Below are 22023 nucleotides of genomic sequence, written 5' to 3'. Positions count from 1 at the left end.
GAACCCTCAATCTCCCAGGCCTCTGGTAGAGGACCTGAGATTGAGGAAGACACAGACCAGCCATAGGGGTGAGAGGTTTTTTTTTTGTTTTTTGTTTTTTTACCACGCTTATATATATATTTAACAGCAGTGAAAGTGTTTTATGTTGTACATAGGTGAAGCATAGAGTTGGTATATGAGGTACATTTTTAACAAATGAATTGATTTCTAATGTTGATGTCTGACTAAATAGTATCCGCTTCTTCTTTTGTTTTTCAGTTAATGAAACTGATAACATTGGGCCTTTGCATGAAATCAGTATTTCCAATTCATCATCATTAAGCTTCAGACTGTCCAATCTAAGCCTCAGCACAAAGTATAAATTCTATGCAAGGGCTTGTACAGTAGAAGGATGTGGGAAGCCTATTACAGAGGAAGGAATAACAATAAATCAAGATAGTAAGTTAAAAGCAGGGCTGCATTTCTACCAATTCAATCTTAATCTTAACATTTGGATATTTGAATTAAAGGAAAATTAATCGGAAGGAAAAGGAGTAGTGCTTATCCTTAGAATGCTGATACTTAAGGCTTCAGAAGGTTGCATATCATTATCTACTAAAAATATTCCTCATCAACTACTTTGTCTTTTTCTTTTCTCTGAATATTTGCAAAATAGCTTCCTGTGATAATTCGGTGAGGACATGGATTTATTTTTTACTTGCAAACTTGTTAAGAAGATAAGCAGTTCAATACCATGCAAAGCTTCAAAACAGTGTTTCGTTTCAACAAAGTGACAAGTGAAACACTCCTCAAAGATCCTTCATGCAATAATGATCTTGTCACTTACATAAGATCCAAGAGAAGCATCATGTTGCTTCACTATAACTGGGGACCCCTAACACCTAAGGTCCAAGTAAGCACCCATATTGCTTCACTGCCTCCTGTTTCAGAGCTACTCTCATCTTTCCTCCACAGATCACATGTTATAGGAGAAGGCTGAAAAGCCTTCTTCAGCAAATGCTGCAGGAGAAGTCTGAAAGAGCTTTCTCTTGAAGCGTTGGCCATGGAGCTTCCAAGGTTGGAAAGTTCTGGTAGAAACTGCAGAAAATTGCATACCAAGAATTGCCCAGGATGGGTGGCTCCAGTACAAACTGCAGGAAGTCCCACTGTACATACTGGAGTTGGCTTGCTCAAAGGTTCCTCAGCACTCATAAAGGAATCTTTCAGTTGGTCACTTCCAGGACAGGGTGCAGGGAATCCTCCACAGACCACTCACCCAGCTGAGAAAGGTCAGTGGTGCAGACAGGCTCCTTTGGTGGCACTCAATTCTCCCAAGTACTCGCCAGGTAATGACCAGTTGAGGGAACCAGTAGCATGAAAGAATACATATTTTCATGCCTCTTGTTTTCTCCCAACCATAGACAGCAGAAAAGAAAATCCAGTAGTGTGGAAAATCTCCTTTGATTCAGGAGTTTTGATTCAGCAAAGTAGATTAAGTCATCTCCTCAGTCCAGATCACTTCCTTAAGCAAATCTGTGTAACTTCATGCAATCATACTGAGTCAAAGAGTCTTGGTTCTACAGGGGTAAAAGATACCACGTAAATCTATTGTTATAGTCATCAAAAATATAATCATATTCAATTTGACAATATTTGCCACAACAGAGCACTGCTTTTGATACGCATGTGCTTAAATCTGACGCCCATTTTTAATTGCAGCTCTTTCAACTGTAACATTCAGGGGGTCACTAGATGAACCATTTAATTTCCAATCAAAGCCCCATTAGTACAATTTCATCCATCATTCAGCTAAAATATGATCAGATGAGTGACTTGGATAGCTTACAACTCCATCCTTATATCTGACGAACCAACTAGATATTAATTGGTAAAATTAAGTGAGATTGGCACACCAATTTGCCAGAGGGAATGGGCTAAGTAGAAAATGCCCAAGCTCATCAGTGTGAATAACATGTAATAACAGTGTTGACAAGGAAAAGTCAAACATTTTCTTGTACTTAATGGGTTATCTAATTAGAAAGTAGTACATTTCATTTAAAGCAGAAACTGGGACTGTGGGAGACCCGCCCATGCTGCTTTAAAGAAGAAATCATGCCTTTGAAGTTCTGTTGAAAAACACTATATTTCTTTTTCTTTGTGGAAGATTTAGTTGAATCTTTCAAGCAAAATCAGCACATAATAACAGTGGTTGCTTTTTGGTTTAGCTGATTTGATTGAACTATGATTTGTTTGTTCTATAGACTAGATAGGCATGCCATATTCTGTACTGGGTAGATTGACTTGTGGGAATGATAGTATGATAATCCAACATTGTGGCAACAGCGTGATGCAGCTGCTGGTAAGGCAAATGCTATTTTAAGGTGCTCTAACAGCCGCATACAGTCCAAATTGCAACTGTAATTGTCTCAGTCTACTTTGACTTGATCAGGCCTCACCTGAAATAGTGTGTCCAGTTCTTGGCACCACAGCTTAAAGAGGCTATTGAAAAACCAGAACAAGTTCAGAGTAGGGCTACCAAGAGAATGAAGGGACTGAAAACCAAGTCAAGATGGTTAAAGGTACTGAATATGTTTAGCCTGCAAAAGAGAAGTTCAGGGGAAAGTATGATAGCTGTCTTCAGATATTTGGGTCAGTCATTCAGGCCAGGCAGTTGGTAAGCTCTGTTGGTGATGTGGCTTTTTGTTTTGAGGGTTACTGTTTAACTGTCATGATCGGTTTATATTGTTATGGTAGTTTTAATCTTTGTACACCACCCAGAGTCACTGCTGTGAGATAGATAGATAGATAGATAGATAGATAGATAGATAGATAGATAGATAGATAGATAGATAGATAGATAGATAGGGATTGTCATATAGAGGAGAGAGTGGACATCTCTCTTGCCCAGTGGGCAGGACCAGGACCAGTAGGTTAAAACTATAGGGAAGTAAGTTCAGGCTAGATATTAGAAAAAGATTCCTAAAAAAATAAGAGCTATCAATTGGAGGCATAGGTTGCCTTGTGAAGTGGTATATTCCCCTTCACTGGATGTCTTAAGAAAGAGTCTGGATAGCTAACTCTCCAAAATGCTTTAGCAGATCATCCACTGAGCAGGCCACTAGATTAGATGACCACTATGGAACAGTCTAAGATTCTATGACCTTTCAACACAGAAACAAATAAACAAAACAAAAAACCAAAACAAAACAAAACAAAAAACAAACAAACAAAAAATGTAGCACGTATACAGAGCATGTAAGAACTTTTTTCTTTCAGCTAACCACCCTATGCTACAGTCCAGCTTTGGCTACCTTATTTCAGCCTCATAGAGTCTTGGCTGGCAATTCAAGTCTGAAACTGTCTTAGCAATTTGAGGAGAAAAGAATCTGGGTTCTGCTGAATCCCCTGAATCATTGTTATCTTTTACACTTCTGGACTATTAGAGTTACTTTAGAAGGCAAGAATTATGCTAGAACTAAATGTGAGTTATTTTTTAATCTCCTACACATTCTGCAGATTCTCTGTAAGTGGAAAGCATGACACAAGGCCTGACAGGTCCTCCTCCAAGGACACTGTCTCCATTATGTATACAGAAAGTAATAAACTGAACACATTGGTGCTGAAATCAAAATGAGAAAGGTCCCTAATTCACCTTCTCCTCAAAAGTGTAGAGAGACTAGGCAGTGTGTCTTTATAAGCACACAAGGTTTTAGATAGAGTTTTGTCAGTGCCCATCAAGGGCCTCATCTAGGTTCAAATGAATAGCACCTTACCACCTACAGGTTTCCTTCTAAAATTTAATAGGGCTTTACTAGGGGAATCTCTGTACCGTATGTCATGTTCAAGTTTTCCACAAAATCTCCAAGAATATATATGATCTCCTTAAACAAATATTAAAGATGTACATCATCTGAAAACTGGCAATTCAGAAAAGACTTTTATGTCTTCCATTATGAACAGTGGGAAAAAAGTCTCAGAAACAGGCAAGATTGGATCTCTAAACTAAGTCCAAGTATGGGTTTCCAAGCTTAGGTGCTTCTCCATCAAATGCAATGAAGTTATATTTTGAGGTGAATATTTTTCCCCTTACTCATAGCCCTAGAAAATATCATAAAAGTCTGTATTAACTTTCCATTTGTGATGAACATTTTGTGATAAATATGAATCTTAACAGACATAACTTGGGAAAATAGTAACATTGTTCATTATTGGGTTAAGTTTATCCTATTGTCTCCAAAGTATCATTCATTTTTGTAAGTCTCCAAACTCAAGAGAAATCTGAAATTGCAGATCAGCATTTAATGTTTATATGGGCCCCTTGATATAAAAGAAAAATGAGGGAAGCTGGTGCCCTGTTGATTTTATTATTAGTTCTCACCTTCTGGATATTAAAAACAAAAATTAACCTATCTGTTTTTGGTTTTCTTAAACTAATAGCTGTAACTTAGTGACCTTTAATATATTTCCTATAAATATTTTGTTACTGTATGTATTTCCTTTTACTGTTTAAAGTTCTTCATTTTTCTTTCTTTTCAAACTACTGTTGCATACTACAATGCATACATACACATACTATTTATCTTCTTCAGGCACCAAATATAGCTCCCAGGCTATCTTCAATGGATTTATACATTAACTAAATCTTTGCATAGATCTTACAGAGGGAAATATGTCTGAATATTAATATGAAATTTTTATAAAAACCAAAAGCCTGTATCAAAATCTCCTTATCCAGCAGTTAATATTAATTGGATACCTGTTGTACAGCAGACTCGTTTCTATTTTATTAAGTCTTTAAACAGCCTTATGATATCCTTTTCTTTTTGTCTGACTTTATTAGGGTTTCAGTAAGAGTGAGGCTGGGAAAGGTCAAACCGTTGCAGCTTTTTTGTAGACATTTCAAACCAAACAATTCACTGACACTCCAAAATATATGTGTGTATGTATGTATGTATGTACTGTATGTGTATTTAATGGGGGTAGGGGTCCTCCTCCAATTCAGGAACTAGTACTTCCAAAGTTGGAGGACACGATGGGAGGAGGAGTAATGCTGGCAGAGGGACATTTTTAGATACGACCTTCTACAAACATCATACTCATATGATGTTCACTGCTACAACTGGCAGTCAGACCCTGTGTCCATAGTGTTGCTATGATAAGGAACTTTCCAAACCAGTTTTGGGAGACTGGGGTGAAGAAAAACAAGATGAAGTTCCACTGTGTGAACAGAAGTTGACTCATAAAGTATGCCACGGAGAATAGACACTGCAGTGTAGAAACCTCAGACAAACAGAAATTTACTCCTTGGATCTTGACTATAAACCAAAAGATGAATGGCAAAGTTTAAATCCTACAGGACAGATTGAGTGAGGGAAGTACTCAAATACAGAGATTCTTATCCTATAGCTCCTAAAATACTTTATTGCCTTTAGATCTCTTTTGGTTATCCCAGAATATGCAAAAGAAGTAGCCCAGATGCCACGTGCATCTTGCCAGTATCCCTTTTCCTGGCCCGGAAGCCTCCCACTCTTAACCTAGAATGTATAGACAAGAAGTGTTGGTCTCTTTTTACATTATTTTGGAATTCTTTGCAGGGTTAGGTGGTAATTGGATGCTTTAAAACTCTGCAAGACTTAAGGAATCAATTTCATCCCTTAAAATATCTGAATTTCCACTAATTGAATCCTGGCCCAGCACACATCTGATATGTAATTTTTGACATGAATGAAGCCTGCTGTAGCCCTTGAGTGATGGAAGAGATTTATTCTTCTTAGCTTTTGTACATGAACTAGTTGTGTCATCTTGTTCTTTGCGTTAACAACACATTTCTTCTTACAGTACTTCTCCACTTCTAGTTACCTGTATGGGATTCTTTTTATACTGTACATTCTTGAATATATTTATGAAGAATTGTATAAGCACTGAACACCCCCACCCCCAGCCCTTGATTATTACAAAGTAATAATGACTGGGGATATGTACAAAATGGAAAGTGTATTTTGTTTCAAAGTCAGAACAAAACAATCATATTCAAAATATTTTTCATTAAAAAAAAAATCATCCTTGTATCTGATTTTCTGTAGAGACTGCTACCCTACCCACTTAAACAACAACAACAACAATCATGTCTGATATTTTTTCAGCTTGTGTTATCCTTTGCTGATGTTTTTGCTTGTACATATGGGTGGCTGTTGGGTGCGAAAAAGATTTGCTGGAGTGTAACTGCATCAACATTAAGATTAGAACAACAAGAATCATGAGTATGCACAGAGCAGCATACACACACACAAACAGATCCCAGAGGCCAACAGACAAGGCCAAGGCATCACAATATTTGCTCCATGAAAATTCAACATCAGCAGGACAAAAAATAAAAATGTACAGGATGTAAATGCCTCACTAAAGCTCAGCAATCCATCCCTAACCAAAATACTTTTTGTAAACCAATTATAAGAGCATGCAGATAATGTATGTATACCAAAGATAATAGCTTGCAACATCATGCTAATAGACTTTAGATTTTCATACATTAGGTTAACAGTTTTTAGATTTGCATATCTGTAGCAAAGTTTTTTTTGTTTTTTTTTTAAGAAATAGCAATAATTGGCAGCTATGCAGGTGTGAAATATCTTCTACAGGTAGTCCTTGACCTACAACCATTCGTTCAGCAACTGTTTGAAGTTACAACAGTGCTAAACAAATGGTGGTTACGACTGGTCCTTGGAGTCCCAACCATCTCAGCACCCCCATGCTCGTGGAATCACAATCTAGGTGCTTGGCAACCAGTTCGCACTTAGACTGGTTACAGCACTCCACGATCACATGTTTGCCATTTGCAGCCTTCCCTGCTGGTTTTCCCAGAAAGTCAGTGGCTCCCCAGAAAGTCAATGGCCACTCAATCATCCTCACACTCTCCCTGACCCTTCCTGCACCTCCCTCAAGACCCGTTTGCACCCCTGTGCACCCTTCCTGACCTGCGCCACACCCTTGCTCACCCTCCCTTGCACCCTCATGCACCCTCCCCAGCCTTCTCTCATGGACCCTCCCCAACCTGCACTGTGCCCCTCATGCACCCCCTTGCACACCCTCCCCTCCCTCCCCCACCTAGCAGCAGCCACTTACCTGCCTGCAGACCTGGGACTTGCAACTTCCTGCTGGCTTCTCCAATGACTTTGGTTGTGGGAAGCTGGCAGGAAGTTGCTTCATCTAATGACCATGGGATTTGGTTAACAACAGCAACCCACACTGCAGGGATTGCTGTTGCTAACCAATGTGGTCACACTTTATGACCACATTGCTTAGCAACAGAAATTCCAGTCCCAATAGCTGTTGTAAGTTGAGGACTACCTGCATCTCACTGCTATACCCAGTTTCCTTCATCTCCACATCAACCCATCAATATCAGTAGGGTCATAACTGATACTGGTATAATGGCTAAGCTAGAAAACATCTGAAAAAGTTAAAAAATAACCCAATCATTAAAAGACAACAATTGCTCAATCTTAGTGCTCAGGACAGTTGAAATAGCAATGTTCTAAATAGATGGCTTCTGTTCTGAGATTGAAAAAATAATACATTTTGCTTGACCTTAAAACAGTCTTGAAACCCACAAAAGAGTCAAAATGTTTCAAGGTCAAAATGCTTTGAACATCCGTAAAGATTGTTATCACAGAAACATGATTATTAGGAATGCCTGTTGAAACTTGATGTCTAAAGCAATTGATGGAACATGCTTAATTTCCAGTTACTTCAGCAGCCGCAATGTTCCTGACAAAGTGGATATAAAATTGGCTGGAGCCTCCTGTTACTTTCAGTTTGTAATTCTGTATATCTGACAGCTTTTAATAGTTTGGATTATTTGAAATGACAGAAATTGACATAATATATTTTCCCCTTGTTACCTTTCAGAAAACATTTCTGTTAAGTGTACTTCTTTGCGCATTTAGGGAAAAAATAACTTGTAATGGCCTGCTGCTTAATTTGTGGTTTGATTAGAAAATGTAGTTTCAGCTTCATGGAATTAATTTAGCAACATCAACTCTGCCAGATAGTTTTAATTACGTTAAACCCTTCTCATCAAATGTTAGTTTAATGCACCAATCAACTTATTCCCTTTAACTCTCTCTGGCACTATAATAATTAAAGTACTGATTGTAATTGATGAATAGTTGTTTTGGAGAAATCTTGTCATATTCTGCTGTTTTGGTCTATATCCAACCATTTTTAATCTTTTCTCTTTTTTTCCTTTCAGTTATCTTCTGAGTGTTAATCTCTCGAAGCTGCTATTTGCTTGCTTTCTTATTCCAGAACTAATAATCATTGCTTCTGCATCAGACATGCAAATTATCTTAAGTGTTTGCAAGCTCCACTATATCTGTGAACTAATAACTATGCAGAATCTTATATTAGACACACTGCACTTTAGGTTGTAATACTAGATACACTGAGCAAACAAAGCAAAACAAGTTATTATTTTAAAAGAATACTTAGAAAATATTTATAAAATATTATTTAAGAGAAGATTAAAGAGTTATAAAATAATGTACAGATTTCATATCTAGGATTTAAACATTCAACTCAATTTTTTTGTTTCATCTTAAAGAATTATGATGTCCCAATATTGTACAAAATAAATTAAAAGCATCAACATCTCAAGAATAAAATTACATACTCACTTTATATTTTATTCATGAAACAGAAATAAAATAATTATTTAGTGAGTGACAACTACTGTGTTAGAGCAGAAACCAGAAAGTGCCTTATGATACTTTAAAAATTAACACATTTCTTATGGCATAAATCCAAAATTCCCAATACTCTTTGGACTGATGACTGCATTCTGCCTTTGAATGGTGGATCAGGACCAGACTGCAGTAGATGTACTCAGGGCAAAGAAGTAGGCAAGGGCAAGAGAAAAGCTGAATTTGATTTAATTTACATTACATTTGAATCTAATTTATATTAAATTAATTTAAATAAAATTTCTCATACATTTTCCTTTTCCTCCACATTAATAGGACAATTTGGTGGCAACTTTTAGAGGGGCTCTGGGCCATGCCTGAGGCTGAAATGTAGTCCTGAGACCTCTGCTATGAAAGCTTATATTAGTCTTAAGAGCCCCAGAAGAGACTTGCTTTTCCTCAGTGATAATTCCAAGGGGATTTCTGACTCGTTATTTGTGTACTTATTTTAATAGAGAATTTTAATTCAGTTTACTAAGATGAACCAAATCTTATAACCTTTTAATTCTCACATTTCATTTGCCGTGTTTAAATCAATTAGTCAATTGTATTAATTACTATTTCCCTAAAGCAATATCATATTAATATAATTAAGGTAAATTTGGTCTCTTTCATCTAAAAAGATTTGTTAATATTCAATTATATCTTTGATTTTGGTAAATCAGATATACCAAATCTATATAAATCATTTGGTATATAAATGATTCTATATAAATAATTTGATTTTTTTTTTCAGCAATGAAGTTGCAACAATTTAGAAGTTGAGTTTTTAATTTAAAAATGTATATTCTAGCATTTATTAACAAATATAGATTTAAATGTGTTTTATAGAAATGCTGTGTATTACTACATTTCCATTTATTTATATGAACATACACTTTATATGGATATTTAAATATGTGGAATGAATCAATGAATTTGTTATTAAATTTAGGGTTCTTTCCCTGAATTCTTAGAAACTAGGCTAAATTATCCAGTAATTTAAATGAATAGCTCTTATGAAAATTTAATCAATAAAATAAGCTACATATAAACCTGCTCAAGTATGTAACATCCATTAAATATAATTTAGAACATATACTATATGAACATTAATATGTCATAGAATAATTTCCCTAAATGATCCCTGGTAATACTTGCAATATTCTCTGAGGATAAATGCTTGACATATTAATATTGGTACTGATTCTGTAATTTTATATTCTCAGGCCCTAACCCAATTCACATAATTGACTTGACTCTGTGCATTCCATAGGTAACGCTGTCGGGAAGATTTCTGAAGTAAATCCCACCCCAAAGATTCAGCCTCTTGAGGCACTTGATCCTGGAACTGCAAACACAATTCGACTAATGACTAAGAATTGGGTTGATAATAATAGCATTTCTGCAGATGTAATTGAGACCAGGGGGAGAGGTGAGAAATTCTTAAGGCCTCTGAGAGGACGGTGATTTTCACAAAAACAAAACTTTAGCAACTGCATGTTAACATTATACATCATACAATTGTAACATTATACAATTATATATTCAGAACCTAATGCACCCAATTATACAGTAGGGGAGAAAAAAAAAACAGTTTCCCAGTTCATAATCCTCAAGCACCACAATTTTGAGGAGTTCTGCCTGGCCTGGTAGTCTTCTCTTAATCCTTTTGAATGTTAAACTGAGACTTGCAAATTATCTTTGCAATAAATGCTGGTGTGAATGTAATCAGTCCCATCCCACCACATTGCTTGTTTTTCTGGTTTACCTTTAATAGCAAACTTCCTGTTACTAACCCCAAATCCATCTATGCAAAGAAAATAACAGTAATTAGAGCTACCATGTCTGGCAAAACTTAACAGAACCACTGGATGGCAGCAAAGAGTTACATAGTTTCTGTATACTTTCCTGTCATCTGAAGTCTATCTAGATTTTTGCTCTTAGGTAAGTTGACACAAAGGCATTCCAGTGTTTTACTGTTGCAAACGGAAAACCATTGTGCCAATATATGTTGCAGAGACGCATGTGTTCTCAGTTCCTGTTCTCATATCTTTTCTTTGTGGAAAAGATGTGGGTCAGATAGGCAAGTGGTATTATCCAAAATTTTGTGAGAGGTTAAAATGTCAGGAGAGAATTGTGAGCCGCCCAGAATTTGGTACGAGAGGGGCGGCTATATAAATGTCTACAATAAATACATAAATAAATAAAATTCTGTCACTGTAGACGTAGATATGGTAGTACAGAAAATGGAGGTGGGGGGGTTACCCTCCTTGACTGAATCTCCAGCTATTGCTACAGCACAGAAATAATGGCATTGCAGAAGATAGTTTATCTAGATAGATAGGTAAGAGATTGAGAGAGGATTGAGAGGATTGAGATTGAGAGAGGGTATCTAACAAGATAAAGAGGGAAAATATTTCTCCCAATACAATTCTGGAGCAAGAAGTGGACATCAGAGAATGCATCAATCAGATTTGTGAATGGGTCTTCATTCTTTCGTTCACAAATTCTTCTTTGAAAGGGCAGCTGAGGTCAGGCATCTGGAAAGCCTAGGCTTGAAGCATTATACAACATCAGTGGAAGATGCAGGTCACAAATCTGCTCATTTCGCTTTGTGCTTGGGCACTTCTTTATCCTAGACACATACTTTCTATAAATGGTGTCTTCTATTTCTGGGATTATTCTGTTGATTTCTGATTAGGACATTGGCACACTTCTCTTCAGAATTCCCCACTTTCCCTGCCCTGGTAGCTCCTGTAGGGAACTGTTCTAACGCACAATTTCCTGCAGAACATGAGCCACCGTAGGTAAGCCGGATACTGAAACATCTCTCCGTTTTGGTTCTAGAATGAATATAATCTAGATTTAAAATTCAGAGGCATACATTGACTTGGCTTCCAAGACTAATGAGAAAGTAGTTCAGAAAGGCCAGTTTTGTTCAGGGGTTGTTTTTTTTTTTTTTTTTTGGCCTAGATTTTAATTGCCTTGCCAGTCCCAGAAGAGTAGATTCTTCTCTTCTTGCATATTAAATCCAGTTAGCTATGCATTTGCATCTTTTCTATACACTTTGTAACTCGCTCTTTCCTACTTTTGCATGAAAAGCTGACTTAAGTACTCTATTCCTGTTTGTTAAATCAAAATCTGTAATGAGATATGTGTTTCAAATATCAATAATGTGTCTTGCACACTTTCATCTAATTTAAATATTGATCCCCAGTTCTGCCTGAGGCAGAGTGCTGGTTTATGCTCTGTAAGAGCACAAAGCTCCCACATGTGCTTACAGAGACATAAAACAGGAGCATGTGCAAAAGTTTACAATCTCAGTTGCTCAATCCACAATCATCAGTTCTAAAATGCTATCTTTTGTTTTTTTCTTATACCACTGTATGTACTTTTCTGTTCAAAGCTCACATTGGAGTTTATGAAAGAATCTCTACACAAGGTTGGTTTATTGGACTGATGGGTGCCATCGCTTTGCTTACCTTACTGTTGCTTACTATCTGCTTTGTTAAAAGGAACAGAGGAGGAAAATATTCAGGTAAGGAAAAACACGCTCTCCAATATGAGTATACTTTCATAATGACGTGCAAGCCTTTCCTGGCTCACTCCAAAGCTAGAGTTTTTAAGCCTTCTTGGGGTGAGAAAGCCACATAATCCTCATGATCCCCAGCAAGAAATGGTCCTCTGCATGTTACCAACAGCTAATAAGAGACCTTAGGGAACTTCTGGAAGTTACCTCTTCTTATCCTTTATGAAAGTAAAGAGCTTCTTTCCATGGGGAAGATGCAGGGAGGCAGCATGGAAGGGACAAGACTGCCAATTCTGCTTTAAGTTGGGATCAGCTGAAAGAGAAGCAGACCCTACCTGAAACAGAGCCAACTTGAAAAAAGTTGAAAAGTCTCCACAAACACATACACACCATTCAGAGGTTTCTATTTGGTGATGTCAGCTACACGTCTACTTGCCTTAATAGCCAGTAAAGTGATGTCTCTGTCTTCATTCTGGTATCTTTGAGTATAGCGTTACCCCAGTGAGATACTGAGGTGCCTCCATTGTTATTAACACCTGCTGTTCTTTCTTAGCCTTGTATTTTTTAAAGTATAATAAGCCACCCAGAGTCACCCTCTGGGGGACATGGGCAGCATACAAATTTAATGAACAAACAAACAATAAATAAAAATAATTCTATATATTAATTGTTTTTAGTCTTGTACACCACCCAGAGTCATGTTTTTGTGAGATGGACAGCCATATAAATTGGATAAATAAACAAATAAATAACCTAAAACAAACAAAAAAGCTGTTCAGATACAGATAATGTACACGGCATAGTTAGAACTTCTGGTTTTGAAAATAAAGATCCTGTCAAGAAAGCTGTCATTTTCTCTATCATTTTAACTTGAGGTTACATGCTTTATCCATCCCACATGATATTGATTCTTTTCCAGGGAAATCTGGTATAAAATGTACAACAGATGGTATATAACTCTGTCTACGATCACCAAGATAGATAAAGTGTAGAACAACAAACGTTGGAAATATCATAACAAAGAAGGAACATTTGTGGAGGTCATGCAAAAATCGCTCAAAAGAATTGGAAAGAAATGCATTAAAAAAAAAAAATCCAAAAACTTTTAAAAATAAAACCTGAACTGAAACTACAGATGTATCTGCTAGGCATAAGCCCAGAAAACATAAATGAAAAAATATTATAATGTACCAAGATACATAATGACCACAACAAGAATAAACTTAGCACAATATTAGAAAAGAGATATCTTGTCTGTGATACCAGATTGGGAGAGTAAAATGGGAGAATATGCTGCAATGTAAAATCGACAGTCTATATCCATAATAGAAGTTTAACCAATTTCAAGCAAGAATGGCTCCCTTACAGAGCAAAAACTAACAACGGTCACTAATGTTGGATGTAAAGTTCAGATACTTAAACTAGGGCATGTGGTACAGGATGCAAATGGAAGGGAAGGATGTAATCCACTTTTTCTTTTTTCATGATAGTTTTCTTTTTTTATTATTATTTAAACATACTAGTCTCTCTTTTTGGATTATCTTGTCCCCCCCCCTTTTTTTTCCCTACTTTCCTTGCATTCCAATATTTGCTTTTTAAAATATTCTTGGTATGTCAATACTTTAACAATCAATATATTAAAAAAAGATGTTGACTCCTTTTAGATGGTTACTTTTTATTGCTTGGGGTCCTTTTAAAAAGAAAAAAATGGATCAAAGTCTACCTTTATTTTACTTACAGGATCCTATTCCATGTAACGTAATATTTCACATGTATTTTCTAGATACATGTGAAATACATTATACAACAACCCTGAATTTTTATTTATTTATATATACATATATACATATATGTGTATATATGTATGTATGTATATGTGGGTGGGTGGGTGTGGTATGTGTGTATGTATGTATGTATGTATGTATGTATGTATGTATATAGATAAAAGTAGGCTTTGATCGATTTTTTCTTTATATATATATCTCCCAGTTGTAATTGTGTTTGATTTTCTATGATTGACTATGGCATGGATTTATAGCACTTCCAGCCATCTTGTTTTACTGTCTGTTTTTTTTCAATGTTATGTCTCCTATATCATGGCTCAAGATAATTAGTCCTTCCCACAGGCTCACAGACTGCATGATCGATAGCTTCAAGGCCAAAAATGTGACCCATAAAGCCTCTAAGGGTGGAGGTTAGCAAAGATAGCTGAGAAGACCCTTCAGATCCAAAGAACACTAAGCCATCCCATTCACTTATTATCCTCTCAGCTGGGACAGATTTTAGACCAGCTACTATCCAATCTAAAGATGATTCCATCAGGAGCAATAGAAATAAGATTTTTTTAAAAAAACTTATTTCATCCTTAATTTTGGCTTTCTATAGAGGTCTAGCCTTTATTTAAGATCACTGGGCCTAGTACTTAATTAGTTAATTAAAACTTACAAGGAAAAGTTGAAAGAGCTGAAAATAGTTTCAAGCAAGTATAGAGTAGTTCAAGAGAGAGAGAGAGTTTCTCAAAAAGGAATTAATTGAAAGTTTTATATTGCTGTTTTTATTCTTATTTTAGAAGGCATGATTCATACATACATACACACATGCTGATGTTATATTTGTTATATGTTTCTTTAACCGTGCACTGTATTATTCTGAGAAGATTGTGTACAATGCCTTTAAAAGGGGAAGGAAAGAAGTTCTGGAAGGACAAAAGTACTCCCTGAGGGAGAAGCCTGGACATAATAGTGAAAGGCCATGACAGTGACAATAGGCTTTCACTTTTAGGCCAAAATTAAAAATGCTTCTCTTTCAAGAGAGGACTGTGCCTAAGAACTCATCCTATAGTTTTGGCCACAAATAAGACAGTTGTAACAAAGAGCAGCAAATCACATTGACTAGTTTGCTCCCAAAACTTACATAGTAAGTGGTCTTTAGGAGACTGGGATTGTAGAGCCTAGTGATTTAGCTTCATCTAAACTAAATTAATCAGTTGTAAGTAAATTACAGGTGTTAACAACAGCTGATTGAATGATATTATTGTGAATAATTCAGCACAGCCTTAGTAAAGCAGCTTTAAAGAATGGTGATACAATAAGATAACTATCTTATTGCCAGTGTTAAGTGGAATGCTTTTATTCCTGTTAAATGAAAGCAAATGCCTAAAACATAACTGAATAAATGACTTTTTTAATGTGTGTGCAGTAAAAGAAAAAGAAGATTTACATCCAGATCCTGAAGGCCAGTCCATAAAAGATGAAATCTTTGGTGAATATAGGTTAGTGAGACATATTCTTCTTTGAAATGTTGTGAGTTAATAATGAACTACTACTTGTAAGATCTTCTAATAAGAATGTTGCAAACAATAATACTTTTCCATTGCCAAATGAAATTTCATGGGAATGATACGAAATGTATATGGAACGCTTCAGTTATAAATAAATTCTTTGTGGAATGAATTCCATTTTTATTAGTTTCTTGTGGATGGTTTTCTAAATATATTTGTAGAGATTTTGGTCAAATAAAAATAGATTCTTAGGGCATTTGGGGCAGTTATTTCATTAAGCAGTCAAATTGCTGATCTGTTCTGGAGTGTAATGGAGCCCACACAGATACAGGTATTATTTTTTTCTGAAAATGAAGAAATAATCCGCACAGAACTATATAACCACTGTACTCCAGATTTGAAATTTGTTATGCTATTGTTTGACTGGAAATATGTTATAAGCAAAACACTTTCAAAGAGTTTCACCATATTCCTCAAGGATCTTCCTGGTTCGTTGGTCAGTTTTAATAGCAATGCTTTCTAAAAGGACAGATAATTAGAAAGGTAAGCAAGCCACCTAGAAGATGCATTTCTTCCCTAGGTGAAATATCTTTCCAATGCTAGTATTACCTTCTTTCTCTGGATTTTGTTCCATGTATAATATCCTACTTAAATCCTTCCTATTTAGTCTGATTGTGACTAGCATTATATGGCTTGGCCCTTTGCAATTTCAGTTTTCATTTTGCCAGCCTACTTTCATTCTTTCTTGTTTCCATTACATTAAAAAAAAAAAGATTTATACACAATGCATATGCATTTTTCTTTTCTTTTGTCTCCCCCCCCCCTTTTCTCTTACAGTAGAGGTGGGCAGTGTTTTGCTATGGAGTACCAAGGTGACATTACTGAACAGGGAGGAAATGACTTGGGGGGGGGGGCATTTTGGGTCTTTGCATGTGTAAGATATCTGGTGGTAGACGTTTCCCATTTCCCCCAAAAAACCCTAATAACCCCCTAAAGTGGCCCGAACTTGCCTGTTTCAAGTTCACTTGGAGCCATTTTTCAAAATTTGGAGATTGCTTCCTAGAAGCCTTTCATTCCCGTTCCCACCTGTAAAAATCCTCTGAAAAGGAAAAAAAAAAGAAAGAAAGTCCAAATTGGCTTTAAAAAAAGAACCGTTTCTCTTTGGAGATTAGAAGTTTCAAGTTATTCCTATTCTCATACCTGTCCTTTTGTACAATAATTTCATCCATGTGCATATTTTTGTGCACTGTTTCCTTAACACATTCCACACACAGAGAAGTGTGAATTAATTTATATCAGAGATTGAATTTGTAAGTGTACCCTGAAATCCAACTGAATGAATTTCTCTCTCACTCCTGATCCCTACTAATCTGTAGAAGTTCCTCCAATAAATGGAATTAGCATAACGCAAGCTTTTGCTATAACATTTGCCGGTAGACTATAGTATACTTGCTTCCAATTGATGTTTTCAGGTATGGAAAAGAATTACCAGCTCTTTACCATCAAGTCTGTCATTTGCACCATGTGATTCGTTTCAGAACTGAAGCAAACAAATGGAAATGTATATTTTGTACACGAAAGATATCAAGTCTCCTCTTTCCCATTGCTGTTTCCGCCCCTACCCAAAAGTAACATTAAACTCTTTATAGATCTGTCCTCCATAATTTAGTCAATCCTCTTTTAGACCCATCCAGGTTAGTGGCTATTACCATGTCTGAATGGATTCTACACTTCAATTATGCGCTATATGAAGGAGTACCGTCTTTTGTCTGATCTAAATCTTTTTCTAGTCAGCTTCATTGGGTGATCCTGGTCTCAGAGCTTTGAAATAGGGAGAAAAACATGTCTCTGTCCCTTTCTCCATATGATGTATGATTGTATAGGCCTTGATTATGTGCCCCCTCAGCCAACAAACACAAAACCACCATTCACCAACAGTGTGAGCTCAGTTACTCTCCTGGGCCCCATACCTGAGAAAACAGCTGGGTTTTCAAGGCTTTCCGAAAAAAGAGAGCAGAGCTGAGCCAGCTGAACCAAGTTATAGACCCCTGAAACCCTATCACTGTACATGTGAAATTAGGGATTTTGTCCCAGTATGCATTGCTTTATACAGTATGTACAAATTGAACTGCATTTGCCATTTAGTAAACCATTTACCCTATTTAAAAATATTTTTCTGGAGTGTTTCACTGCTACTTTTGCTTCTCTACTTTCAACCCTACTGGCAGCCTTACTGATCCTACTAGGAGGTTTTGCTCCTGTCAGCATTGCAGTCAGAGTCACTGAAGCTTCTGAGCCTCCCACTCCAAGGTGGTAGTTGGCCTTGAATCAAATATTTTGGAATATTATATATTATCCACTGTAGGAGTACTTTCCCCTCCCTAAATAGAATTTCCAATGGCTCTTTTCCTAATTTTCCCTGTGTGATAAAATGTGCATTTCTGCTTCTCACGAGTGTCTTTTCTTTTTTCAGTGACAGTGATGAAAAGCCACTCAAAGGAAGCTTGCGGTCTCTTAACATGGACATTAAAGGTGCAGAAAGTGCTGATAGCTTAGTGGATTATGGAGACGGGGACCACAGGATGTTCAATGAAGATGGTTCATTTATTGGCGCTTATGCTGGATGTAAAGAAAAAGCTTCGGTTGAAAGCATTGGGAGTTCTACAGCAACCTTTCCTCTCCATGCATAAAATATTAGCATGAATTATTCATTTCAAATCACTGTATTTATCTTTACTTCTCAGCAAATATCATACAAGGCAGAAATAGGCTGCAGAAAAGTTAAAGACCTGGACATGCAGCATGCACAGAAACAGGCAGATGACTTAAAAAGCTGATTTTTTGAAACTTACTCCCTTTTCAAGACACTGACATTTTCCATTCATTAAAAAATGACTCTGAACTAAGGTTTGATAATACATGTGTCATTTAGTCTGACCCAAACCACACCTTCTTCAGTGTTATATACGTATATCGGGATCTAATATCCTCCAGGTCTCTTACAGCCCAGTTTTATAGACATCTCTAGCTGGAACAGCAGTCAAACCATTGATGTTAAATGGGTGACTGCTATATTTGTATCTCTGGTTTGGGTCTGACAGGCTATAGAAAGTTACAACCAAATAATACAGAGAGAAGGTTAAGCTGGCATGACTGACACTGTGCTGGGCAATGGTGCTGGAAAGCTTCAGAAGCGAAGTAGTTCCATATGTCTCTACTGTATCCTTTTCCTTGGTCAGTTTCGTGTTGCGCAAGGATACAGCGCTACGCCAATACATCAGGTCTGCCGATGGTCATGTTTGCTGGTGCTCTTAGTAACCAATCATAGTACGTCATCTTTCTGTTGGGAATAACTGATGGTGTGATATATTCTACTGCATGTACGACATTCTATACGCATACTTGTTATGTTGTAATTAATAGTAATGGGCCTTAGGTTAGAACTTCCACTTTCTTACACATTTCTGCTTTCTGTGTATGTTTCAAACCTCATTTCTTAGTAAAGTCATATTCTCGGTGTTACAGGGATCTCCAGGCAGATATAGCAGCAACAAAAAATATTACCTAGTGATATTAGTGTAAAGAATGCATTCCATGGTATGTCTTATTTCATATTCTAAAGAAAATGTGCCACTGATAAGAGAATTTGTATTCTGTACAGATGGCAAGGCCTTCAAATATAGTATGGCTTGCTGATCTTTTATGTTTTGCCCACTAGCTGGCACCCTTTCTTTATGCAAGCAGATTCAGTACTTTCTTCTGGTTATAGAAAGTATATGGCTGTTTCAAAATCATGGAGTTCTACTCAGTGCAGGGGGGGGGGGGTCAGGAAAGGGCTGGCTTTTAAAGGAAATAGGATTTTTCACCACTTCGTATCTGAATGCCCACATATCTTTTCTGAATGTTTGTATATATTAAGTTTATATTGATACATTCACGGGAAGTCATGCTAATTTTATTTTGCCAACAAGAAACAATGGTAGCCTGTAATTATGGAACTCAGTGGCAATTTAATTCTTCCCAGGAAGTCACATTTATATGGATACAATTCATTTTTCCAAGCAAAATGTATTGGGAAATATTTCTGTTGACACAGAATTTTCTTCTATTGCATAAAACAAAATCTTCTAAATCCCCAACTATGAATATTATAAAATTTATTTTAGTCTCACTTGTTAAATCAAAGCAAATGTGATTATTGAAAAGGTCTTCTATATATGCTTTTTCAGTCCCTGTAGTGTTATATCTTTGGATATATAATACAGTTGCTACCCAAAATTTAAACTTGTCTGGTGAATGTTACAGAAAGGAAGGCATATGAATTATAACAATATAGATACTATTGTATGCAAAACTATCTTGGGATAATATACTTCCCCATTTTGTTATAATGTATTGTTAGCTTGCTACTCAGTCCTCTTTTATATCTTGGTAGGCTTATACATGCCCATTTTGTTAAATTTGGTGCATGCAGTTATTATTTACATTAAAAGTTCCTCTCTCCCCCCCCCCCCCCCGATAACTAGGATGCAGTTGACTAAGCATTGATCTTGACCTCAGGTTCATTCATTTTGGCTAGGACTTAATATTTTGGTAATTTCAAAGGACATGTTATATAGAAAGTAACCATTGTCTGTACATCACAGCCCTGATTATTTATTAGAGCATTTGAGCTCAGCACTGTTTAAAATGATAATTTAAGCTCTTAGTCCATACCAATAGCTGCTAGGGAAGATGGCGCGACTCAAGTGGACATGTGGTGTTAAAGGTTTTCAGCTGAAAACTTGACATGTATAACTTGTTTTATTCTATTTGGAGCATTGGTAGTAGTGGGTTATAAAGTGGTTCTGGGAGACAAGGCAGTCCTGTTCTCACTTTCAATCTCCCCAAGCCTCATTAAAATCATCAGCCATTTGCCTCTAAATTTTGATGGCACAGTCTCAGCTCTCGGGGGGGGGGGGAAGGGCAAGGGGCCACATGCAGGCCACATTTTCCCCTCAGTATTCAGCTTGAACTATATTTGAAATATAATTTCCCTACCTATATTAAAAAAAAAGAAAGAAAAAAGAAAAAGATCAACTCTCCTTTGATTCAGAGCTGCCACTGGAGACTGACAAACTTGAGCACCACCCTGCAATATTTTTGCACTGCTGTTTTTCCCCGCTTCATGGCATTTCCATACAAAAGGGTCAAAATAGCAAGGGGTGGAAATGGGCATCCACTTTTCTTGCCATTTAGGTGACAACAGTGGTGCAGATTGGGCCAAGAGAATGAGAGCAACTTAACAAATAGCAGTGACATGGCTGAAGAGGTGTAGATGTACTCAGATAAGAACATCTTATCTGAAGAGCCCTTCTTAACATTTCTTTCTTTACACATTTTGTGCATATAATTGAACCAGGAGAGGCAGTGACACAATTTGCTAGTAGGACAATCTCCTTTTAAAATAATTCCTTTCTTTATGTGGAGATTTGTTTGACAAAGTTGACCAGATTCTTCTTCTTAGAAACACAACATCTCTCCATTCCTTTTGCAAAGTCCAGGGTAAGAAATCCACATCATCACATAATGAAACTGTTTCTGCATGAACTGAAAATAAAGGAAGGGGGATGAACAATTCTCTGTATGTAGTGAACTAGTCATCAGGGACAGATTTCTGTTCCTGCTACCTCTGCAGGCAAGCAATTTTCTATATATAGAATTTCTTTTGAATTGTGAGGAAGAATAAACATGACATTTTGTACCACAACAGAAGTGTTGTGGCTACCTTGGATTTTTTTATATCATGTGAAAATGGGCTATTTGTCTAACTCAGAGATACATGAATAATAGAAGTTTAAAATTTCATAGTCAGAAGAGATATTATTCCAATGGACTGTGAAAACCAACTAGTTTAACCATTAGCCTCAGAAGCAGCATGAAGGATTTATGAAAAAAAACTGCTCTTCTTAAGAAACCATGTTGAAATATATATGCACATACACACAGAGAGTTAGAAAATAGACAGCTACACTAAGAACGAAGACCACTGAGGACACTGTGACAATCAACACCTGAAAAATGGCAGTATCTATAAGCCTAGAAAGCTTTCTACAGTATTCTGCTTTATTTCTCATTAAAATTCTTTTACCTATGTCAATTTCTTCTTCAGAAGACACCGAGTTTAATGTGACATTTCCCAGCTTTAAAAAATGCATTAAAAAGTACAATCCAGAGTTTAAAATCTGCATTGGATTCTTAAATATCTGTTCCTGAGATATTAATGGTTTTATCCCAAAAGAAACATCATCTTTGAATTGATAGTTTCCAACATGGAATATCTGCACATTCCTGCAGAAGTAATTAGTTACATTGTTCTTTGGAGAGAGAGGTTAAAAAAAAAAAAGTTTATACTATAAACTTAATTGCTCACACCAGGATATGTGCTTTGATTTTAGCAGAGATGCTCTGTTTTTCCATTAATATGAATTTTAGATGACAGCAATATTATCATAAAAATGGGGGAGGATGCC

General features: G+C 36.4%; 1 protein-coding gene across 1 annotated transcript in view; it reads left to right on the top strand.

Moving 5' to 3' along the window:
- CHL1 (cell adhesion molecule L1 like) overlaps window positions 1–19310 on the top strand; it is a 93526-nt gene extending 74216 nt beyond the window's left edge. The window contains exons 22-26 of the mRNA XM_007427096.4: window positions 259–438; window positions 9976–10134; window positions 12109–12240; window positions 15430–15502; window positions 17985–19310. Coding sequence (XP_007427158.1) covers window positions 259–438; window positions 9976–10134; window positions 12109–12240; window positions 15430–15502; window positions 17985–18201 — 761 coding nt within the window. The 3' untranslated portion in view covers window positions 18202–19310. The remainder of the gene's footprint in view (window positions 1–258; window positions 439–9975; window positions 10135–12108; window positions 12241–15429; window positions 15503–17984) is intronic.
- Window positions 19311–22023: the final 2713 nt, after the last annotated feature.

The sequence above is a fragment of the Python bivittatus genome, unplaced genomic scaffold (assembly GCF_059951505.1).
Source record: "Python bivittatus isolate LINGU-HERP-01145 unplaced genomic scaffold, Pbiv_v1 ctg000080_np1212, whole genome shotgun sequence".
NCBI lineage: Eukaryota > Metazoa > Chordata > Lepidosauria > Squamata > Pythonidae > Python > Python bivittatus.
This window is presented reverse-complemented; position numbering and strand designations above follow the sequence as displayed.